General features: G+C 41.0%; 1 protein-coding gene across 10 annotated transcripts in view; it reads right to left on the reverse strand.

The window, feature by feature from the left end:
* Positions 1–12,459: 12,459 nt before the first annotated feature.
* Positions 12,460–21,044, reverse strand: part of LOC143287281 (uncharacterized) — a 224,924-nt gene continuing 216,339 nt past the window's right edge. For all 10 annotated transcript variants that reach the window (XM_076595285.1, XM_076595233.1, XM_076595278.1 and 7 more), the window contains 9 exons: positions 20,670–20,807; positions 19,916–20,029; positions 19,242–19,315; positions 18,587–18,845; positions 17,815–18,045; positions 16,927–17,040; positions 16,202–16,436; positions 15,344–15,653; positions 12,460–13,496 (listed from right to left, as the gene is read on the reverse strand). In XM_076595285.1, coding sequence (XP_076451400.1) covers positions 13,455–13,496; positions 15,344–15,653; positions 16,202–16,436; positions 16,927–17,040; positions 17,815–18,045; positions 18,587–18,845; positions 19,242–19,315; positions 19,916–20,029; positions 20,670–20,807 — 1,517 coding nt within the window. In that variant the 3' untranslated portion in view covers positions 12,460–13,454. The remainder of the gene's footprint in view (positions 13,497–15,343; positions 15,654–16,201; positions 16,437–16,926; positions 17,041–17,814; positions 18,046–18,586; positions 18,846–19,241; positions 19,316–19,915; positions 20,030–20,669; positions 20,808–21,044) is intronic.

The raw sequence follows: 21,044 nt of genomic DNA on the forward strand, positions 1-21,044 counted from the left end.
GTGACAAGACACTCAATTCGTAAAGGCTTGGCGATGAAGGTAGTCCGCACAGATCAAAATCCACCAATCAAGTCCACATTGATAGCACATGGACTCATACAAGTGACCACCAGCTTACTATTTTTCTTCTTTTTTCAAACACATCCCCACTTGCCAACCATCCCCTAAGGGAATCCTGATTAAAATCCAATTAATAGACCAACTGAAGTGGTTCGGTTGTGTTTCCATGACTGTGACCTATGACCTGTGTCCCTGTACACACAGAAAAGGTCGAGACGTGTCTATTGATTCATTCAATGCCAACGTGTGAAGAATGTTCAAGAAAAGACTTCCCTTTGCTCCCCTCTCCTGACACAAAACTTTCTTCTTAAACACCAATATAAAACTGAATGTGAACGTTTGTTGTACATGACTTTTTGTTTCAAAAAGCACAGTTGTCCTCTATTTTTGACTCACTTGTGTAAACAAAGTGAGTCTATGTTTTAACCCGGTGTTTGGTTGTCTGTGTGTGTGTCTGTGTGTGTGTGTGTGTGTGTCAGTGTGTCCGTGGTAAACTTTAACATTGACATTTTCTGTGCAAATACTTTGTCAGCTGACACCAAATTAGGCATAAAAATAGGAAAAATTCAGTTATTTCCAGTCATCTTGTTTAAAACAATCTTGCACCTCTGGGATGGGCACAAAAAAATAAAAAAGAAGCCAAATTATATGCAAACTGCATTTACTGTTATATTTATATTTTTTGCACTGTGATCTGATATTCTGACACAACAACAAGAGCAGTCATCATTATTATTTTTGTTCAAACAGGAACTTCTTTTGCTAAGCATGGAAGTTTTATTTATTTTGCAAACGTTTTGGTGCAGGTAGTAAAAAAGGGAAATTAATCTGTAATTAATGCTAGGGGACTTAATTTGCTTTAAACTGATCTTTCTCATCTTAAACATTAAATTTTGAAATTATACTCAATACATAAAAAGCTTGTGTGTTTTACTCTCAGTGTACAGGGCTTTCACTATGTTCATTCGCCCAAGTGGTCTTTTTCGGAAAATATTAAAATCAATATGACGAATGGACTTTACAGATCTATTGGCTGAGCCCTGAAGGTCATGGGCAAAAATCAACTGCTTACACATATTTATACACATTCAAAGCACGTGCTCATATTCTTCGCGAACGACGCCATTTTGTTTCAAGTTGTTGACCTGCCCGTTCAATCCTATATTCAATGGACAATACACGATAACATGTGATGGAAAGTTGGAAAAGGAGACCGTTAAATATTTATTCAGAGAAAGATTTGTGAACGCTTCATCACTTACTGGATTATGCCCCAAACTGCCATAAAAATATCCACAGAATCAGTCGGAATTCACAGTTAAAAATTGTAAACCATGCGAGTTAATACCCTTGAATTGATCACGATTGAACGAAAAAATTTCCAGTCTTGACTTTTCTCAAAATGAAGTCCTTTTCACTTCTTACGACGTTTAGAAGTACTTGTACTTGGCTTTATATATTATTAGTTTAACAAAATACTAAATTTTCATATAAACTTTAAAACTAGAATGAACATAAAAGAGAAATTGAATCCACCATGTGGTACTACATTCCCGGATCCTTTACCGCGGACTTAAAAAGAATTTTTAATTGCCCTTAAAGATTTTTTGAATGCTCAAGATACAGCAGAATAATATAATTTAAACAGCGTTCTCACTGCGAAAACCGCAATTGATTTAGCGCCCTTTAAAAAAGGATGTTCAAATATTAAATTTTAAAGCGTCATTGAGCCACGATAGTGTAATGGGTAAGACAGTTTATTCTCACCCGAACACGCGAGGTTCGAATCTGGTTAGGACTTTCTTTTTTCATAACCCGAAGCTTTATAATAACAAATACAGAACACATTTTAATGATTAGATTTTTTTAAAAGTGTATCACAAGTGAGTCTTGAAGGCCTTGCCTCTCTTGTTTGTTTTTGTTTTGTTTTTTGCTGCCTCACCATCTGAACCGTTCCAGTGGCATTACTCTCACGCTGCTCATTCTGAGTCACCCACATACAGACACACCCAGGTTCATCTGTCGCAGTTCCAGTATCAGCAGTCTACAGAGCACTATCGATGTTTGGTTGCCAGGAGGCCACAACCAGAGGAGATCCTTCACTGCTGCTGAGTCACTTCAGTGGTGTTCAGTAGAGACACACCACGAGAGTTATGGTTATGTAAGGTTTGTAATATGGCTGTAACTGGGGATGAGTTCCATTTTATAATGGAATGCCCCAAGTCTTATGAACCCCGAAACAAGTATGTGCCTAGCAAATATTTCTCCAAAGTCGGTTTTCACTTAAAAAAAAAAGTTCAAAGGGAGCGAAAAAGCTCTGTTAGTAATAACTAATGTTCAAAGGAAGCAGAAAAGCTTTATGTGAGTTTACGAAATTTGCAATAGCCGTATGGTTAAAGAGTTGGACTTTCAATCTGAGGGTACCGGGTTCGAATCTCCGTGACGGCGCCTGGTGGGTAAAGAGTGGAGATTTTTCCGATCTCCCAAGTCAACAAATGTGCAGACCTGCTAATACCTGCACACGCACGCAGAAGATCAAATATGTACATTAAAGATCCTGCAATCCATGTCAGAGTTCGGTGGGTTATAGAAACAAGAACATACCCAGCATGCACACCCCCGAAAACGGAGTATGGCTGCCTACTTGGGGGGGTAAATAAAACGGTCATACACATAAAATGTTACATGTCTGTCTGATCGTGTTTGTGTGCGTGCCTGAAATCTGATTGAATGACACAGGAAACGAATGAGCGCCCAGTGGCAGCCGTCAGTCGGTTCTACCCAGGTAGACAGCCTGTTGTGCAAATGACCCCGTGTTTGTAAAGCGCTTAGAGCTTGGTCTCCGACTGAGGCTAGGCGCTTATATAAGTATCCATATCAACCAATCAATCAATCAATCTAAACACTAATTCTGGAACTTAGTTTCAAACAATACATTAGTGCTAGGCTAGGCGCTATATAAGTATCCATATCAACTAATCAATCAATTAATCTAAACACTAATTCCAGAACTTCGTTTCAAATACATTAGTGCTTTCTTAATGTTTAGTTGTGGTGAAAAGTATTTGAATGCCTTATTTTGGGCATGTAATCATCGTTTGATAATTGTCCTCCATGCTCCAATGTAAGCGAAATGATAAATAGAACTTGAATAACTTGATAGGTAATGTAAAAATGTAAGGAAAGAAAAAGAAAGAAGGAAAGAAAGAAAGCAGAAAAAAACAACAAAGAAATAAGATGGTAGTGATGACAGCGGTCTCCACTAAAAAAAAAAAGGAAAAGAGCAAGAAACAAAACAAAGAAAAAAAAGGTACATTTATTTTGCACAGGTGCACAAACACACGCACACATTTTGGACAAAATTAAAATACCCTCTGTTCTAAGCAGTAACTGAATGTTCGGAAGATGGTATGCTCATTAAGGGGAAAAAAACCAACAAAAAAACAAACAAACAAAACAAAAAAAACCCGGGCAAAATTGACTTATCCAATTTCTAGACCAATAGCCCTTTAATACGGCCTTCATGCAAAAAACAGTAAGCGTATGCAGAATTCAAACTTGCAAAAAGTGTGTGTGTGTGTGTGTGTGTGTGTGTGTGCGCGCGCGCGAGGGGGGGTGCACAATTGTGTGTGTGTGTGTGTGTGTGTGTGTGTGTGTTATTTGTTGTTCATCTTCATTGCACTCGAACAGTTTATGTTGATTTTTTTCATATAGCTTTTCGATCCACTATTTGCTAGCATGTTTTTGTGCTATACACCGTATCAAATTATTCTTCCTTCGTTATTGGCTTTTTGCGATCGTAAAGCTCCTTGAGCATTGGAAGACGCTAATTAAATTTCCATAGTTCCTGTTAACATCATTAATGTGACACACACTTGTTGGGTGAGCGAATTGTACACAGAGAGCATATTCAGGTCCGGAAGCATTGCCAAGACTTAGACAGGTTTAAATTCCGGGGGTTATGAAGTAGCCTAAGCTACTTTATATCCGGGGCATAAACTAGCCAGGGGTAGAGTTCAGCCCGTTTCACTGGGTCCTTGCAGCCGTCAGTCCATGATGCTAACCACTTTGCCAAATCAGCTAGTGATCTCATGAATTCTATCCCCGCTGGGTAAATAGAATAGAATAGAATAGAATAGAATAGAATAGAATAGAATATGTCTTTATTACCAAGTGTACCGGGGTCACAAGGAATACTGGGGGTGGGGGTGGGGGGTGGGAGTGGGGATAGTACATAACAAAGTACGAACACGAATCGAAAATCAGACACAAACACAGATACAGTAGAAATTAGGATACATACAAGTGCATATCAATACAAAAACTTGTGCATATTCACACATGCACGCACTGCACACACACACACACACACACACACACACACACAGTCTCTCTCTCACGTTTGAACAGAAGCCGCATATTACATGTGGATGGGGCTGATGACTAGATCTTCAGGTAGATGGTTGTTGATTGCACAATTCTATTTATCATACTGGATTTGTTCGAGAGACAGGGCATTGATTGCTTTAGGGAAAAAGCTATTGGCAAAGCGATTGGTTTTCGTCCTTATACTTCTGTACCGTCGACCAGAGGGGAGCATCTCGAAAATCCCAAAAGCTGGATGTGGTTCGTCCTGGCTGATTGATTTTGCTTTTTTAAGTAGCCGCTTATAATACATGTCTTATAGAGAAGGCAGGGGAACATGTGGTGTTTGCTGTACGCCAGATGCAAGAGAAATGCCGTGAGGAGAACAAGGAGCTCCACATGGTCTTTGCAGACCTGACTAAGGCCTTTGACACGGTGAACCGCCATGGTCTGTGGAAAATCCTCCTAAAGTTCGGCTGCCCAGAGAGCCTAATCCAGCTGATTGCTTCTTTCCACGATGGCATGCAGGCGAGAGTACAGGAAAATACTGACATGTCGGATCCGTTCCCTGTTGTAAATGGAGTGAAGCAGGGCTGCGTCTTGGCACCCACACTGTTCTCCATTCTCTTCTCTGTCATGCTGATTGACGCCTTCCAAGACTGTGACCGGGGCATCTACATTCAGTTTCGCACAGATGGCAAACTTTTCAACTTGCGACGACTTCATGCCAGGTCCAGGGTGTTTGAGGCACTGATGAGAGAGTTCCTCTTCGCTGATGACTGCGCGCTTGCTGCACACACCCATGAGGACATGCAGTTCATTATGGACAGGTTCTCAACCTCCTGCAGGCGCTTTGGACTCACCATCAGCCTCAGCAAGACCTAGTCCATGTACCAACCGGCTAGCTCACAGAACGCCAGTGCCTCCCATCCCCCCACCTGCAATCAAGATCAATGACACAGAGATCAAGTCAGTCGACAGGTTTTGCTGCTTGGGCAGCACCCTATGCAGCAACGGAGCCCTTGTTGCAGAAGTGACGCTGCGCATCGCCAAGGCCAGCTCCGCCTTTGGTAGACTCAACAACAGGCTGTGGAACAACAAAGGCATCAGGCTCAGCACCAAGATGAAAACCTACAGAGCTGTTGTGCTGACCACCTTGTTGTACTGCTGTGAAACATGGACGACGTATCGCCGTCACATTCAACAACTTGAGCAGTTTCACCAGAGATGCCTACGAAAGATCCTCGGCATAAAGTGGCAAGACAGGGTCTCCAACCTCCAGGTCCTAGAGAGGAGCGGCCTGCCAAGCATCGAAAGCCTGCTGATCCAGTGCCAGCTACGCTGGACAGGACACGTTGTCCACATGACAGACAGCAGGATCCCGAAGATGCTTTTGTATGGCCAGCTGAAGGAAGGCCACCGTAAACTTGGAAGACCCTGCAAGGACACATTGAAGACAAACCTCAAAGCCTGTGACATAGACATCGCTTCCTGGGAAACTGATGCCCTTGACCGCTGTCGCTGGAAGATGCTGTGCTCTAGTGGCATAAAGACGTTGGCCATTAAGGAGAAGCGTGAGCGAAGGAAGCAGGGCTCAACTTCTGGAGACGTTTTCCCTTGCAACACCTGTGGGAAGTGCTGCGCATCCAGAATCGGCCTCTTTTCCCATATGAGGACACACACCGACAGATAAGCCTGCCTGCCTACTCATCCGTCGGACCGACAGGAGACTCCATCATCAATAGAGAAGGCAGATCAGCCCCGGTAATCTTGGTGGCAGTTTTTTACGATTCTGTTAAGGGCTGCAACTTCTGCCTTGGAAATGTTTCCGTACCGTGTGGTTCGTCCGTCGGGATCGACGAGGACCATCTAGTCATCCTGGGGGTGAGTGGGATGGGCTCTGTGGGTGCGCAGATGACTGGCCAGGCCAATCCGCGCCCGGAAGGTTCTGACGCAGTGTGGACAGGGGATGGTGGCGGCTGTCGGGGACTTGTTGGCACTGCTTTTCCTGGCCTGTCTGCGTTGCTCTGTTGCAGCGATTCTGTTGGCCTCACAGGATTTGGCGCCTTTGTGGACAGCTGAACGCCACTTTGGTTTGTCTATTGCATTCAGCTCCCACGTGTCGTGGCTGATGTTGAAGGCCTTCAGAGAAGCTTTCAGAGTGTCTTTGAAGCGCTTCTTTTGGCCTCCATGGGAGCGCTTGCCATGTTGGAGTTCGCCGTACAGCAGTTTCTTGGGGAGCCGGTGGTCTGGCATGCGCAGTTAGGCCTGCATCAAGATGGTGTACATGCTGGGCAAGTTTGCACGAGTGAGCACCTCTGTGTCAGGGATCTTCTCTTGCCACTTTATGCTGAGAAGTTTTCTGAGGCTGGTGGTGTGGAAGTAGTTCAGCTTTTTGGCGTGGCGTTTGTAGACCGTCCATGATTCACATCCATAGAGCACTGTGGTGAGAACTATGGCCTTGTATACTTTGAACTTCGTCTCCAGGGTGATGCCTCTCCTGTTCCAAACGTTTTTATGGAGTCTTCCGAAGGCAGCGCTGGCTTTGGCGAGTCTGGCATTCACCTCGTCGTCGATGACAACTGTGCGAGAGAGTGTACTGCCCAGGTATGTGAACTTGTCCACCGCGTTCAGTCGTTGCCCGTTAATGAATATGTTTGGTTCAACGTAAGGCTTTCCTGGAGCTGGCTGGTGCATCACCTCAGTCTTCTTTGTGCTGATTGTGAGGTCAAAGTTGTCACAGGCAGCAGAGAACCTGTCGACGCTGTGTTGCATGTCAGCTTCGGAGGCAGCGTTGAGAGCGCAGTCATCAGCATACAGGAAGTCGTTGACGGTGTCTGTCCTCACCTTGGTTTTTGCTTGAAGCCTCCTGAGGTTGAAGAGTGAGCCATCTGTGCGGTACCTGATGCCAGTGCCTACGTACCAAACAGTAATAGAAAACATTTCCAAATTTTCAATGCAAACAAAGTTTTAAAATCCTGCAACACATGCACTATGCCACTGTTGGTTCAAGCAAGGTTTCTTGCTTTGAAGTACAATCCAGTTTACCCAGAAAGGAATTCCTTTCTTACCCCATCTTGACATATGATGGTGGTGTGTGTTGTGAAAAAAAAAGTTAGATATTGTGGACGTCTGGTAAAAAGCACATTAGTGTAGATTATACTGCCCATACTTATTTACAAATTATGAGAAAAAGTTATGAATCTGACAGGAAGGGGCGTATGCAAACACACACACGCAGTCACCCACCCCCATGTATATATATATATATATATATATAAAATTCAGATACATGACAAATTTGCTTTTTTTGATGTAAAATGTGTTCTTAAGCTGATCATATCCTGCAGTACCAATCACATTTCATGATACATATGACATTAGAGTACAAAAAATGGTAAATTATGATAAGAGAGAGAGAGACAGAGAGAGAGAGAGACAGAGACAGAGAGAGAGAGGGAGAGAGAGTGTGTGTGTTTTGTGTAAAACTGGTGCACTTATATAAATGTGTGGAAATCTAAGTTATCGTATACCTTTTCAAATGTTATTTACTGGCAGTTGCGAATCAAGAGTTTTACAATATTGATGTCTTACATGTTTGTTCAATATCATTATTTAACTATCATGTGTGCATTACGAGGTTTATGATTTATTATGATGTATTTGTGACAGCGTTTCTTATTCAGGAATCTTTTTTTTTTTTTTTTAGGTACAGTTACTATAGAACATAATACTTTTTATTTTATTTCTATTTTGTTTTTTTCTAGTTATTTTGCAATGTGTGTGTGTGTGTGTGTGTGTGTGTGTGTTCAAATAAATCTGGTGTACTTGTAATATATCTTTTCAAATGCTTTTATTGTCTGTTGCGAGTCATGAGTTGATGTTTATGCATGTTTGTTCAGTACCATAATTTAACTGTCATGTGTGCAGTACAATGTGTTTATGTGTTATAATGCTTAATTCATGGCATGGTTTCTTATTCAGGAATCTTTATCTTAATGTACCAATTACTTCAGAACCTGTTTCTTTTACCACATGTTGCATTTATTTAAATACTGAACCTGCCATATAATGATTTACAATGATTTTATAGAAGGATTTCTTGTTCTGATATTGTGTTTCTTAATATTTATGCTATTTTACAAAGTGTGTGTGTGTGTGTGTGTGTGTGTGTGTGTGTGTGTGTATGTGTGTGTGTGTGTGTGTGTGTGTATGTGTGTAAGGTAAGGGGACGGATGCACAATTTAATTTCCAAATGGATGAATAAAGATGTATTGTATTGTATTGTATTGTAAGGTTTTTACATACATACGCAATCGCCACTTCAATGATTAATGCATCTATCTGTCCCTCTGGAACCGTTTTTGGCTTTTTTTTTTCTTTTCCTCTCACAAAGCACACAAATGCTTTCGTCTGACCTCCATCCTTACCCACAACGCCCACAAATTTGTTCACGACTTGGCTGACACAGACCATTCTCCCTCCCCATCACTCGATCTTCCCGCACTCCTCCTCCTACTACTACTACACACACACACACACTCTCTCTCTCTCTCTATATATATATTTATCTATATAGGTTAAAGACAACTAACTTATCAGTTTTCACAACTGGAAATTCCGTACCCCACCCCTCCCTGTCTACCAACGATAATATTAAAAAACAAGAAAAAACAAAACAAACAAACAAACAACAGCAGCAGCAGCAACAACAACAACCCAAAAAGAATAATTGGAAGAAGGACAGGGTGGAAGTCTTGCACTGGATATCTGACAGAACGAATGTCACAGAATCCTCAACTTTTTTCAGAATATAGGGTCCCTCAGGGGCTATTGAACCCGTGTCATACATTTTTCGCCAGTTTGGGCAGATTGTTAACTCGCACTCGACTTCATCACTGCTTCGCAATTCAACTGTCAAGAAACATAAAGAGAAATACTGTGAAGGACGCTGGTTCTGCTTACTTTGAGCTAGATAACACGAAGGAAAGATTACCGTTCAGGCAATTCAAAGAAACAATGTATGGCTTTCTTGACTCAAGCTGACATAACATTTATTCTTTCTTGGCAGCCGTTCACAAGCCGAATCATGGGGAAGGCGAAAACGGAAACGCCTGGACTAGATGTGTTGTTCGAGACAGTCCATCGGTGCGTTGCACAATTCGTTGCTTACTGACTACGGTGCTTCTGCTCACCTGCAGCACACTGCCCGGACAGCGACAGAAAGCGTGAATTGGTTTAGTGGTTAGAAATCGTAACCAACATTTGTCCTGCGTGAAATCGTGTCCTCTTGCTAGATGAGGTCGGGTTAGTCCACAACTGAAAACTCTCACTCTCTCTCATTCCATCTTCTTCTGTCAGAAGATGGAATGAGAGAGAGAGAGAGAGAGAGAGAGAGAGAGAGAGAGTTTTCAGTTGTGGACTAATACGCGAACACGCACATGGGCATACTCGTGCCCGCGCACACACACACACACACATACGCGCGGGCGTACACACCTACCAACCCATCCACCGAAGAAGAATAAATCCGTTAGAAATCAGTTCTGCGCCAGTGTCACCTGTCAGTTCTCTGTCGTTGCGGTCACTCTTACTCAGTCCCTCCTTCTCCAAAGTAAGTGTATTTCTGATTATTAAAAAAAAAAGAAAAAAAGAAAAAAAAAAGAAAAGAAAAAAGAAAAGCTCATTTGCAATTGTACGCAATTGTGTAATTTAGACGGAATCTACATGGAGACACTCTCACAGAAAATATTATGATTTTGCTTGTGCTGTGAGTTCGTATCCTTTTTTTTCATGACCCACCTGTTCCTCCATGTGTGAATGGAGTTTCTGTCTCCATCCGTTGAGCAAGGCACATGATGCGTTTAACATGTTGTACCAACACGTCTGAAAACATAACATTTAACATTATTTGTTATCAGCAACTACCGGCCCGGACTGCCCTTTTGCCATGACCAGCTCAGTCCATGACCCTCTTTCGCGAAGGGCAGTATCGTCCTCGAGCGAATCAGCAGTGACTGATATTCGAATTTGTAACTGATTTGCTTTTGCTATGATTACTCATTCTCACGGTATCAAACTCTGTTTCCTCTTTGAAGGCCGGAATAAAATGCTGCTTATGTGAACTTAATGGGCAACATGTCCATCTCGAAAAAGCAAACACAGCAAGCAGCTTCACTTCGGTCATCCGTTCATGAACGATTTATTGCAGTTAATTCACGAAAATGAATAACAGCAGTTGTCAACGTAAGCTCCCCTTTTGCAGTGTGTGTGTGTGTGTGTGTGTGTGTGTGTGTGTGTGTGTGTGCGCGCGCGCGCGCGCGCGTTTGTTTGCTCATTCGCTGCTGTTCCACAAATCAAAACTACCGCAGAGATTTGGCATACCGTAATTTGCTACGTTGCTAATGTGTCCAGTTCCTCTTTCCCTCTTTCTCTGTTTGAATTAAGTATGCCGACATGCACACACTCGTATTGCACACGCTATGCTCACGCCTGGGGACACTTTACAGAACATACTACGAGGATGTGCAAGTACGTTAGCCAGAACAAGCTTGGGAGTTACACACTTGTTCAGTTTTAGTTTTTGAGGCTTCACTGCTTTCAGACAAATCCATATACGCTACACCACATCTGCTAGGCAGATGCCTGACAGCAGCGTAACCAAACGCGCATGTAAGACCTTGAATGCATGCCCGTATATTTGTGTACATATCAGAGCCGATTTCTTTTACAAAATTTTGCCAGAGAACATTTTTATTGCCATGGATTCTTTTTCAGTGCCAATATAAGTGCATGCTGCAACATAAATTAGGCCTACAGGATATTTGGAAAGTTGAAATCCCACTCGTTCTTTGGGTTTGGTGAATGGAGAGAATTAATGTCATTTCAAGATGTGACAAAATATAACACACAATTTAATCAGATGAAATCATGTTGCTTATACAAGTAATAGCCTAGCCGACCGCAAACTGGATAAAATAAAACCTAAGCCTCCCTCACCAGTGTGCATTTATACATATGAACGACCATGCTACAAACACATCTGTGTTCTGTGACATGATAATGAACGAAAAGGTTCGGACTACTTGGTGATTAAAGCAGAATATGATTTCAGTTGATAGCCTACGGAAGGGGGCTCGTTATCAAGTCATTATAGTTGAGAAACACAATGAAGCGATCTCAGATGCTATTCATATGCATCAATGCATTGTATGAATAACCATATGTATCAAAATCTGGAAACAGTTCAAATATGGCATTTGATTTTATTTGTTCTTCATTATATTCATAACAAGAACTTGATTTATCATTTAAAGTTGGACAGAGAAATGAAATCCCACAGAAGATTAACTTCTGAATTGTCCTTCCAAATGTCGGTTGCACATTTTGTCTTCAGTTGTGTTTTATATGCTTTAATATGGAATATTTCATCAGATCTTCACACACATGTATTTGGTGCTTTTTTGTGCAAGATCGTACATTGTTTGCAAAACCACAATTTCCATCATTATCCGTAGGTGTACTATGCTGACGTTTTGGTGACAGCAGGGGAAAGATAGAGAACAATCAAACTTTTTTTTAATGGGAGAAGTGGAATAAGCATGGGTATGCTTTTTACACCCAACCCTCACGGCAAGGGAAAGAGAAAATGAAATCAAAACATCAGTTCACATCAAAACATAAAAATATTCACAAAAAATAACAAACGGTTATTGAAGTACATCCATGACAACAGCTCGGACACACTCAAATGCATACACACATAAACATACACATGTATATAGTCATAATACCTGCATGCATGACAAAAAAGCATATGCATACATAAAATATTAAACACGCATATCATAAACATACAAATACGCAAGAGAGAGAGAAAGAGAGAGAGAGAGCGAGAGAGCGAGCGAGAGAGAATACATATAACTGAATTCTACAGATAGATTAGGTATGGTTTAAGCTGTCTGAAATGACAAAACGAAAAACAAAGACAAACAAACAAAAACAAACAAAACAAAAAAACAACAACACCAAGCGGATGTTTGAAACAGTTTAATCGTGTTTACACTGCTGGTTTACAAAGAAAGAAACGAACAGTACATAAACATCAACACGCCGGATCCCACACATGGAGCAAATCGTCTGACCGCCTGTAGCATTCAGCCTTCAAGTTCTCTCATTCATGTTGACAGAAACACTAGATTCTAAACAATACCAATATATATATGGATACACAAATGATGTCTACAATCACAGTTGTTTAAATACAAAACGCGTCTGGAATTTACCTTCCGAACCAATCGAAAGTGATATCCACATGGTAATATAGGTTTGTGGCTTAATTTAAGTTCATCCACAGATCTAAAAGTATGGTCTGACGAATTAAAAAAAGAAAGAAAAGAAATACACCAAAAAGTGACAGAGGGCTACACAAATACGTATTAAGCAATAGGTGATGAAGTTGTAAGAGTTTATACAAATAACTGTTAATGAAAATGATAACATAGCACCACTAGTGATTTGCCATCTTGTCGATCCGAGGTAGAATCTGATCAAGGACCAGTTTCGTTGCGTTCTGAAATTCCATTGCTGTAGAATCGACCACTGGTTTATAAAAACAAACAAACCAACAACAACAAAAAACAAAAACAAAAAAACAAAACCAAAAAAAACAACAAAAAACAAACTTACTCGTCGAAATGTTTTTACCAAAGCCAAGAATGTGAACTTAAATTTTTTTTTTTATCAATATCAACGAAAAGATATTACAATGGAGTTTTTCACATTAAACACACACACATCTCTACATAGAACACTCATGATTGTGAGGCAAATTTGCAGTCTGAAAAAAACAACAACAAAAAACAAAGAAGAAACCGTTTTCTTAATTGTAACTGTACCATGAATTCAACTCACAGCGATGTAGACTTTGACAGCTCACACAGTGAAATGAAGGTATACCATTATTAATGGTGGGATGATGATAGTGTTTTTGAACACAAGATACACAAAGATGAATCTTTTCAAAGTTTTCAGCCCTCCACTTCGTCTCTTGGCACGGATCGACACGAACCCTGAAAAAACAAAACGTAAGTGCTCAATTAAAACGCCATACACAGCGACTGTGGCCAATTCACTCAGTAACATGATGGTAATCTGTTAGTGTGCACCAATACCTTCTTTGTATAAGGAGCGGAATCCCTTGATAAATGCCTGCATATACTCATTGACTTGCGTCCTGTTACGTCCTGCACGCCTCACACACATCACACACGCTCCCACAAAGAAAAGACATTCCCTTGCATTTCTGCTACGCTTCATCACGTGTAAATAATTAGGTCACTGTGCTACTGAAAACCAAGAGGTAAAAAGCCTTCACGGCTCACGCATGATTCTTGCTGATTTTATAAAAACGAGAACAACGCAACCGCGGGTGGAGGGTCTAGGAGATGGGGGTTAGGATGTTTTACTCGTCACAGGCTACACACACGCACACGCACATACACACTCATACGTGCTTTATATCTGTGTGTGTGTGTGTGTGTGTGTGTGTGTGTGTGTGTGTGAGTTTGTAATCTGTTATTTTTTGGTTATCTTTAAATCCCAGTTTAATTTTTTTGGCTTTCCATCACAAACAATTTTTTGTCAATAAATTGAAACATTGCACTGGTATGTGCTAGAGAGTCTTGGGCACACTGGATCTGGATTTCAGTTATATTCATACGCTCTTAGTTGTACGTTCGTATTTGTCGAACATTTAACCAATTCCCGTCTACAATTTCTCTTCCTTTTACTGCGGGCAAGTGCTAGAATGACAGGCTGTAATAAAACCGCAACTTAACATTCTTCTTCTTTCTGTTACACGACCAAAGACTGCCAGGCTGTATTAAAACCGCAACTTAACAATCTTCTTTTCGTTACACGACCAAAGACTGCCAGGCTGTATTAAAACCGCAACTTAACAATCTTCTTCTTTCTGTTACACGACCAAAAACTGACAGGCTGTAATAAAACCGCAACTTAACAATCTTCTTCTTTTCGTTACACGACCAAAGACTGACAGGCTGTAATAAAACCGCAACTTAACAATCTTCTTCTTTCTGTTACACGACCAAAGACTGACAGGCTGTATTAAAACCGCAACTTAACAATCTTCTTCTTTCTGTTACACGATCCAAGACTGACAACCCAAGACAATCTGGCGGAATCAGAGGCTAGACGAAATAAAGAGTTCATGATCCGAAAATTCCGTTTAGTCCGGGGGATGTACATCCCTATAAATGGTATGTGTGGATACACAAACACAAACACACACACACATATCTATCTATCTATCTATCTATCTATCTTTGTTTTTCTCCAAAGAAAATGATTTTGTTCAAACGTATCACGGACGCTCACACACATACAAACACGTGAGCAGAAATGTTTCGCTCGGTTACAGGGCACACAGACGAAGGATTTATCTGCAGGTCTCTAAGCCTGCCCCATGTTAAATCAGTTTTGGGACAAGACTGTAAAAATGTTACAGCAGATTTCTGTCACTGAAATTAACTGCTTTTACCAGTTAAGAGTGCACCACCACAGTGAAGTTCAATTTTTATTGTTGCAGATACATTTTTCATGTTGGTCAAATGTAGATGATTCTTCATACTGGGTTAATTCAACCAGGACGCCTACCGTTTCCCACCACCAATGGTTGTTTTACTTCACCCTGTCTCATACTGAGATTAACATCTCGACCAAGGGTGTACCGAGCATCTCGACCACAACGTGTAGGTATAGCCTACTGTAATGCTTAACCACAACTGGATATCTATTTTCAACGATCCCTAGAATTAAATTACTGTACAAAAGTGACTGACACGAACTCAATTGTTTTCACTGTTCTGCACGTCTACTACTTGATGCTTCCACTCACCTCTACAATTTCTGCCTTGATGTTTTCAAGGGCGTTGAAGGTTGCCACCTGGAAGACATCCTGTGGCCCTGAAGCAATGGCATTCAGCTCGTCAGCATTGGTCAGTCCGATACCGATGCCGATGATGGTCGCTCCGTCATTCTTGAGGTCAGTCGCGGCAGGGATCGTGTCGTAATAATTAATGTTGGACTGACCGTCAGTGAGCAGGATGACGGTGTTTTTAGCCGTGCGACGCTCACCAAAGCCCGGCTGGTACATCTGGTGGGCCTGTCTCAGTCCCCCTGCTGTGTTGGTGGAGCCAGGTGTGTACCTGTAGTTGTACCATCACAATGTATAAACCTTCAGCCCGTTTCCCACCTCCATCTTTTCCTTCTTTACATTATACCAATATACATGGATACAAACATATCATTTAAACATGTGCATTAGAATCATCTCACAAAATATGCCTGAATACTTTAAAACACATATATGCACGAACACACACACACACACCATACCACACCACACCATTCGAATAAGCACACTTAAAATGGACGGTCACGCACACTTCAAGCACAAAATTAATACTCCTAATTGTCGGCCTGGTTGTCACATTACAAAGATCCATACCCACCTCATATGCATTCATGCATTAAGCGCGCGCATGCGTGCGTGCGTGTGTGTGTGCGTGCGTGCGTGTGTGTGTGTGTGTGTGTTTGAAGATGCGTGGCGTATCTGGCCACCAGAAGGTTAACGCATATTGCAACTGTCCTTTATGCTTTTCTTAAAACCCAAGTTAACATTAATCGAGTAAATGATTCGCCAAAAACGCTACTGATACCTTATGTGCAGGCACCTGCATTCTTCACCCATTACCTTGTACTGCCGATGGCGGAAATGACCTGTTCTGGATCAGAGTAGCGGTTGAAGGAGAAGATGGTCTTGACTTCTGTGCTGTAGGTGATGAGAGAGAAGCGGTGGTTCTTGTTATCGCCTGCTGACAGTTCCTTCACCAATAACTGCACGTATTCAAGCATCAGCTTGAAGTTCTCCGGACCCACACTGGTGCTGGAGTCCAGCACAAACACGATGTCCTTAGACTCTTGACAATCTGCAATGCAACACAGCGATACATCAACTATTACATTGGGGAACAGATGTCAGTCAGCGCAACTGTGATGATGATAGGGTATATATTGAAATATCATTCCGAAAATCCAGATTAAAAAAAAAAAAATTACCGAATCTAATTTAGATTAAAAATGAGAATCCTCTCAACCATGTATTTCTCTATCTGTTGCTGAAAATACAATTTTCAATTACAATTAAAACACATAATCTGCTTATTAAAACCACTTTCACAAAAGCACTGACTCAAACCAATCTATGGTACACCAATTTTCGACATGCAGAAATAGAAAATGAAATGAATAACTTTCACGACGTACACACACAAAAAAACTAGTGCATACACCCTAAATGTACTTTTTGTAACCTCAAGATAATTTCTTAAAGCAAGACAGTCGTTTACTTTACCCAGAGCATCAGTCAAAGTACAATGTTCAGTCGCTGCCGAAGAGCTCACAGTACAGTGTGCTAACCTTGTTCACAGTTGGTTCCCAGGAACCCTTGCATGCACCGACAGGAATAGGTGCCCACTCCAGGCAAGCAGGTACCACCGTTCATACAGGGGCTGTCCGCACACACTCCCGCGTCTACAGGAAGACGACAGCATGCACTTTTTATGCACAACATGCTCAAGCTTAATCACTGGGTTTTCTTTTTACGGGTCTCATTGAACTTTACATGCACGCTTTCACAAGACAACACCGGGTTATGCTGAATGACATGAAAATCCAAGAAGAAAAATCCACTTCATTTATTAACCCACCCTTTGCGTAATCTCTAATCTCTCACACCAAAGTAAAAACAAAAGAAAATAAAACTACAACAAAAATAGATACATATACATGGATGCAATCAAATAACATGAACAGCTTTATTGAATTGATGATATTAACACACGTGAGTCAGAAACCTGTACACTTATAATCTCTGCTGCTATTAAAACCATTCCACTTGTTCCAAGATAGGAAACAGACCAGTCACAAGCTCTGGAGACCAGAGTCTTACCACATAACATACGACAGAGGTCTGCGAAACTACATCAATTTCTACATTTTGTTACAGCAGACAAGAGATCTACACACACACACACACACACACACACACACACTCGCACACACATGCGCGCTTACACACACACACTCACACATTCGCACACACGCGCGCGCAAACACACTCACACATGTCGAATATCACTTGAAGTGGAGAGATGCACAACTGAAAACGTCTACCACTTTCACTTCTACTACTACTATTACAACACACACACACACACACACACACACACACACACTGAACTCTCTTTCCGTCATAAATAAATCCACGTCACTTACAAAAAAACAAAACTCCACGCATAACATTACCCTTGCACGTTGCTCCCAGCAGTTTGTCGGAGATGTTCCACAGCTGACTGTAGTCTTGCAGCAGGTAGACATTCTTGTCAATGGGTTCACTGGCAATGGCTTCCAGCTCCCAGCCGTCAGTCACACCCACGCCCACAGCAAAGATGTGGATGCCTTGCTTCCTGGCCAGCTCAGCCTCAGGGATGGTCTGCTCCGCGTTCACGTTGGACAGACCGTCTGTGACCAGGATTGCTGTGCACATACAGAGAACGTGAAGTTACTGGACCCCTGTTAGGTGATAGGTAGTCAGATGAGATCAGAACATTGATCTTATTTAATATTTGTTGCATACAGCTCGGGCGATTATTGCAATATGTGGGATAGCTATATCAAAAAAATTCAAGCACAGAGACAGACACCGTCAATACATTACTCTAGTTATCTATGTGGGGAAAGACTGAAAAAAATACTTTGTTCAGTTAAAAAGACAAGAAGAAGAAATTTTAAAAAGAAGAAACAAAATTGAAAAGATATGGATGACTGGACTGAAGGACAGGATAAAGGAAATGACAGAAAAAAAGAGAACAGCAGAAAAGAGGAAGTTCCTATCTGATATTTTTCTTCAGGAGATACTCCCCAGCATCTGCAGTGAACAGACATTCGTTTATTCATTTATAGTCTGTTAATCTAAGATGATGATATTAAACATCTGCAGTGAACAACTGAATTAAAGAAAGTGCTTTAAACATAAAACAGATACTGTTGTAAGACAGTGGTTATAAATAATCCCTACCATAATCAGGAACTTCCGGTCTGTTGCCTCGGCGTGTGGAAAACATGCCGGACCTGAGAAGTTTGAGTCCAGCAGCAGTATTCGTGTTGCCGTACTCATATGAGAGGGCTGAGATAGCATTCTGCAGGTCACGCTTGTTGTCAAACTGATTCAGGTAGAACTGAGCACGAGCGTTGGTGCTGAAAGTAGCGAGGCCTACTTGGGTGGCGTCAGGGCCAATGTTGAAGTTCTCAACCATGTGGTAGATGTATTCCTTCATCTGCACACCAACATTTTGTGAGGACAAACTTGCATTTATACTCCTCTAATAGGCCTATGTAAAAAAATTCTTTTAACTATATCTCTTAATATGGTTAGATAAAACACAGAAAACATTTGTAACAAAAAAAATTCTTTTTATGTTTTGAGATTCTTCGTAACATTTTCTTTTTCCCAAGAACGAAGTAATTTGAAATGTAAATCAAGTTATGTTGTCTTTTATGTTCTGAGTATGTTTGAAAATGGAAGACAATTAATATCAATACAAACAGAACGTAGAAATAAGACGAATCAGATGAGACAAAACAAAATAAAAGTCCAACATGAAAGTTTACACATCGAACGGCAACTGTTTGATGTGGGCATGATGGAGGAAAGGAGTAACACGAAGACCTACCCTGCGGAAGCTGTCAAAGCCCACACTGCCGCTCATGTCCAGAAGGAAGGCCACGTCAGACAACTCTGCACAAGCTGAAAACCAAAGGGATCGTTAAGCCATGTCTGTCTTCCTTCAGTTCACATGACAAAACTAATCAGGCTTCTCTGAACACCCCCTTTCTGAGCAAGACTTACAGTCTTGGGCAGCAGGATTATCAATATTATCATGCTGTCTAATCTACATGTGTTGAAATAATTGACAAATGCAAACAACTCAGAGGAAACATTCCCCTTTGAAAAGCAGGGATTGTTCAGAGCCATGTTCATCTAATTTCCCGTTGCAATACGTCATTCACTTTTTGGAGCAACGGTAATTCTTGGTATGTGTAATAAACATGGCTATTGGTATACATGTGTACAAAGTTTTGTACATCTTTTATTGTGCTATGTTTGTCACTTACGCGACGGTAATTCTTAGTGCATCTTTCATTACACAACGTAAGTTACTAAAATAGAAATACGGAAATTCTTAGAAGGTGAAAATAACAGAACTAATGGAATACACAATTACAAATTTTAAAACATTTTCTCTGCGCTGTGTAAGTTACAAACATAGAGGAACGGTAATATCTAATAATATGAGATATATTTACAGGTTACTGGAATAAACGTACGCATTCAAACATGACTCACATTTCTCGCAGTTTTTGCCAGCATATCCTTGGTGACAGCGACACATGTAATCTTTTCCGCCGTTGGTACAGGAACCACCGTTTTTACACGGGTTCCCAGCACACAGATTCTTCGCTGAAAATTACAACAGCAAGTGTACAGATTCCAGATGGTTTAATGTCCATAAGTCATCAGACTCCTAACACTGACATTGATAACAACTGTGTTCAAGTTCACTACCATTTTGCTGGGACTCTGAATAGTACAACATAGTATTTTATGCTTTGAAACAGCACTAATACTGACAAGTGCCTTCAATACCACACACCATGCACACATACACGCGCGGGCGCACAGTGGAGTAGCAAGTGTCCACACACACATATAGATACCTGCACATGCATACACACAAATGCACATACTTATAAGGAAGCACAACTTATTCTCCAAAGCTATGAACACTGTAACTTACCTGAAAATGTTAAATGTTACGTTTGTCTACTGCAACTTTACAGGTCGCTCATAATGAGCAATCACCTCTTTCTCTCTCTTTCTCTGCTATATCCATTCATCTCCACTATTTTTGACATATCACAGTAGAAACATAGGGATTCCCGAAAAAGTCCTTTTCTTCTGACTGAAGATAATAACAAACTGGCTTATGATTTCTCATTTTCTGATGTTGGTCTTCAAGCTTCTTCATGAAGACAAAAGAATTGTTATTGAGGCATACAACTTGATTCACAAGACGTTTGCCAAACACAGCTGAAATTACCTTCGCAGACGAAGCTGACAAAATCGTCAGCAATGCTACTAAGGTCGACTGTGTCGCTGGCAGTGAACATCATCTCCTGTGTTGGCTGGGACACTGCAGACTCCAGCAGACGTTCGTCTGAACTTGACAGGTCAATTCCTGCATTGTCGTCAGAACACCATTAATCACTGCAGCTTTATTTTGGAGCATGTATTGTATACGTTGTATATAAAGATAAATAAGTCTATACCAAAAATAAATGCTGGATTTGTTTATTTTCTGCATGAGAAAAAAATATCATTTATCATTGCAAAACAACAATAACCCACAATAGAATAAGATTCTTGAAATTATTTTGTAAACAGAAAATATCTTTCTTTTACACACACACACACA

Source organism: Babylonia areolata, chromosome 1 (genome assembly GCF_041734735.1).
Source record: "Babylonia areolata isolate BAREFJ2019XMU chromosome 1, ASM4173473v1, whole genome shotgun sequence".
Taxonomy (NCBI): domain Eukaryota; kingdom Metazoa; phylum Mollusca; class Gastropoda; order Neogastropoda; family Buccinidae; genus Babylonia; species Babylonia areolata.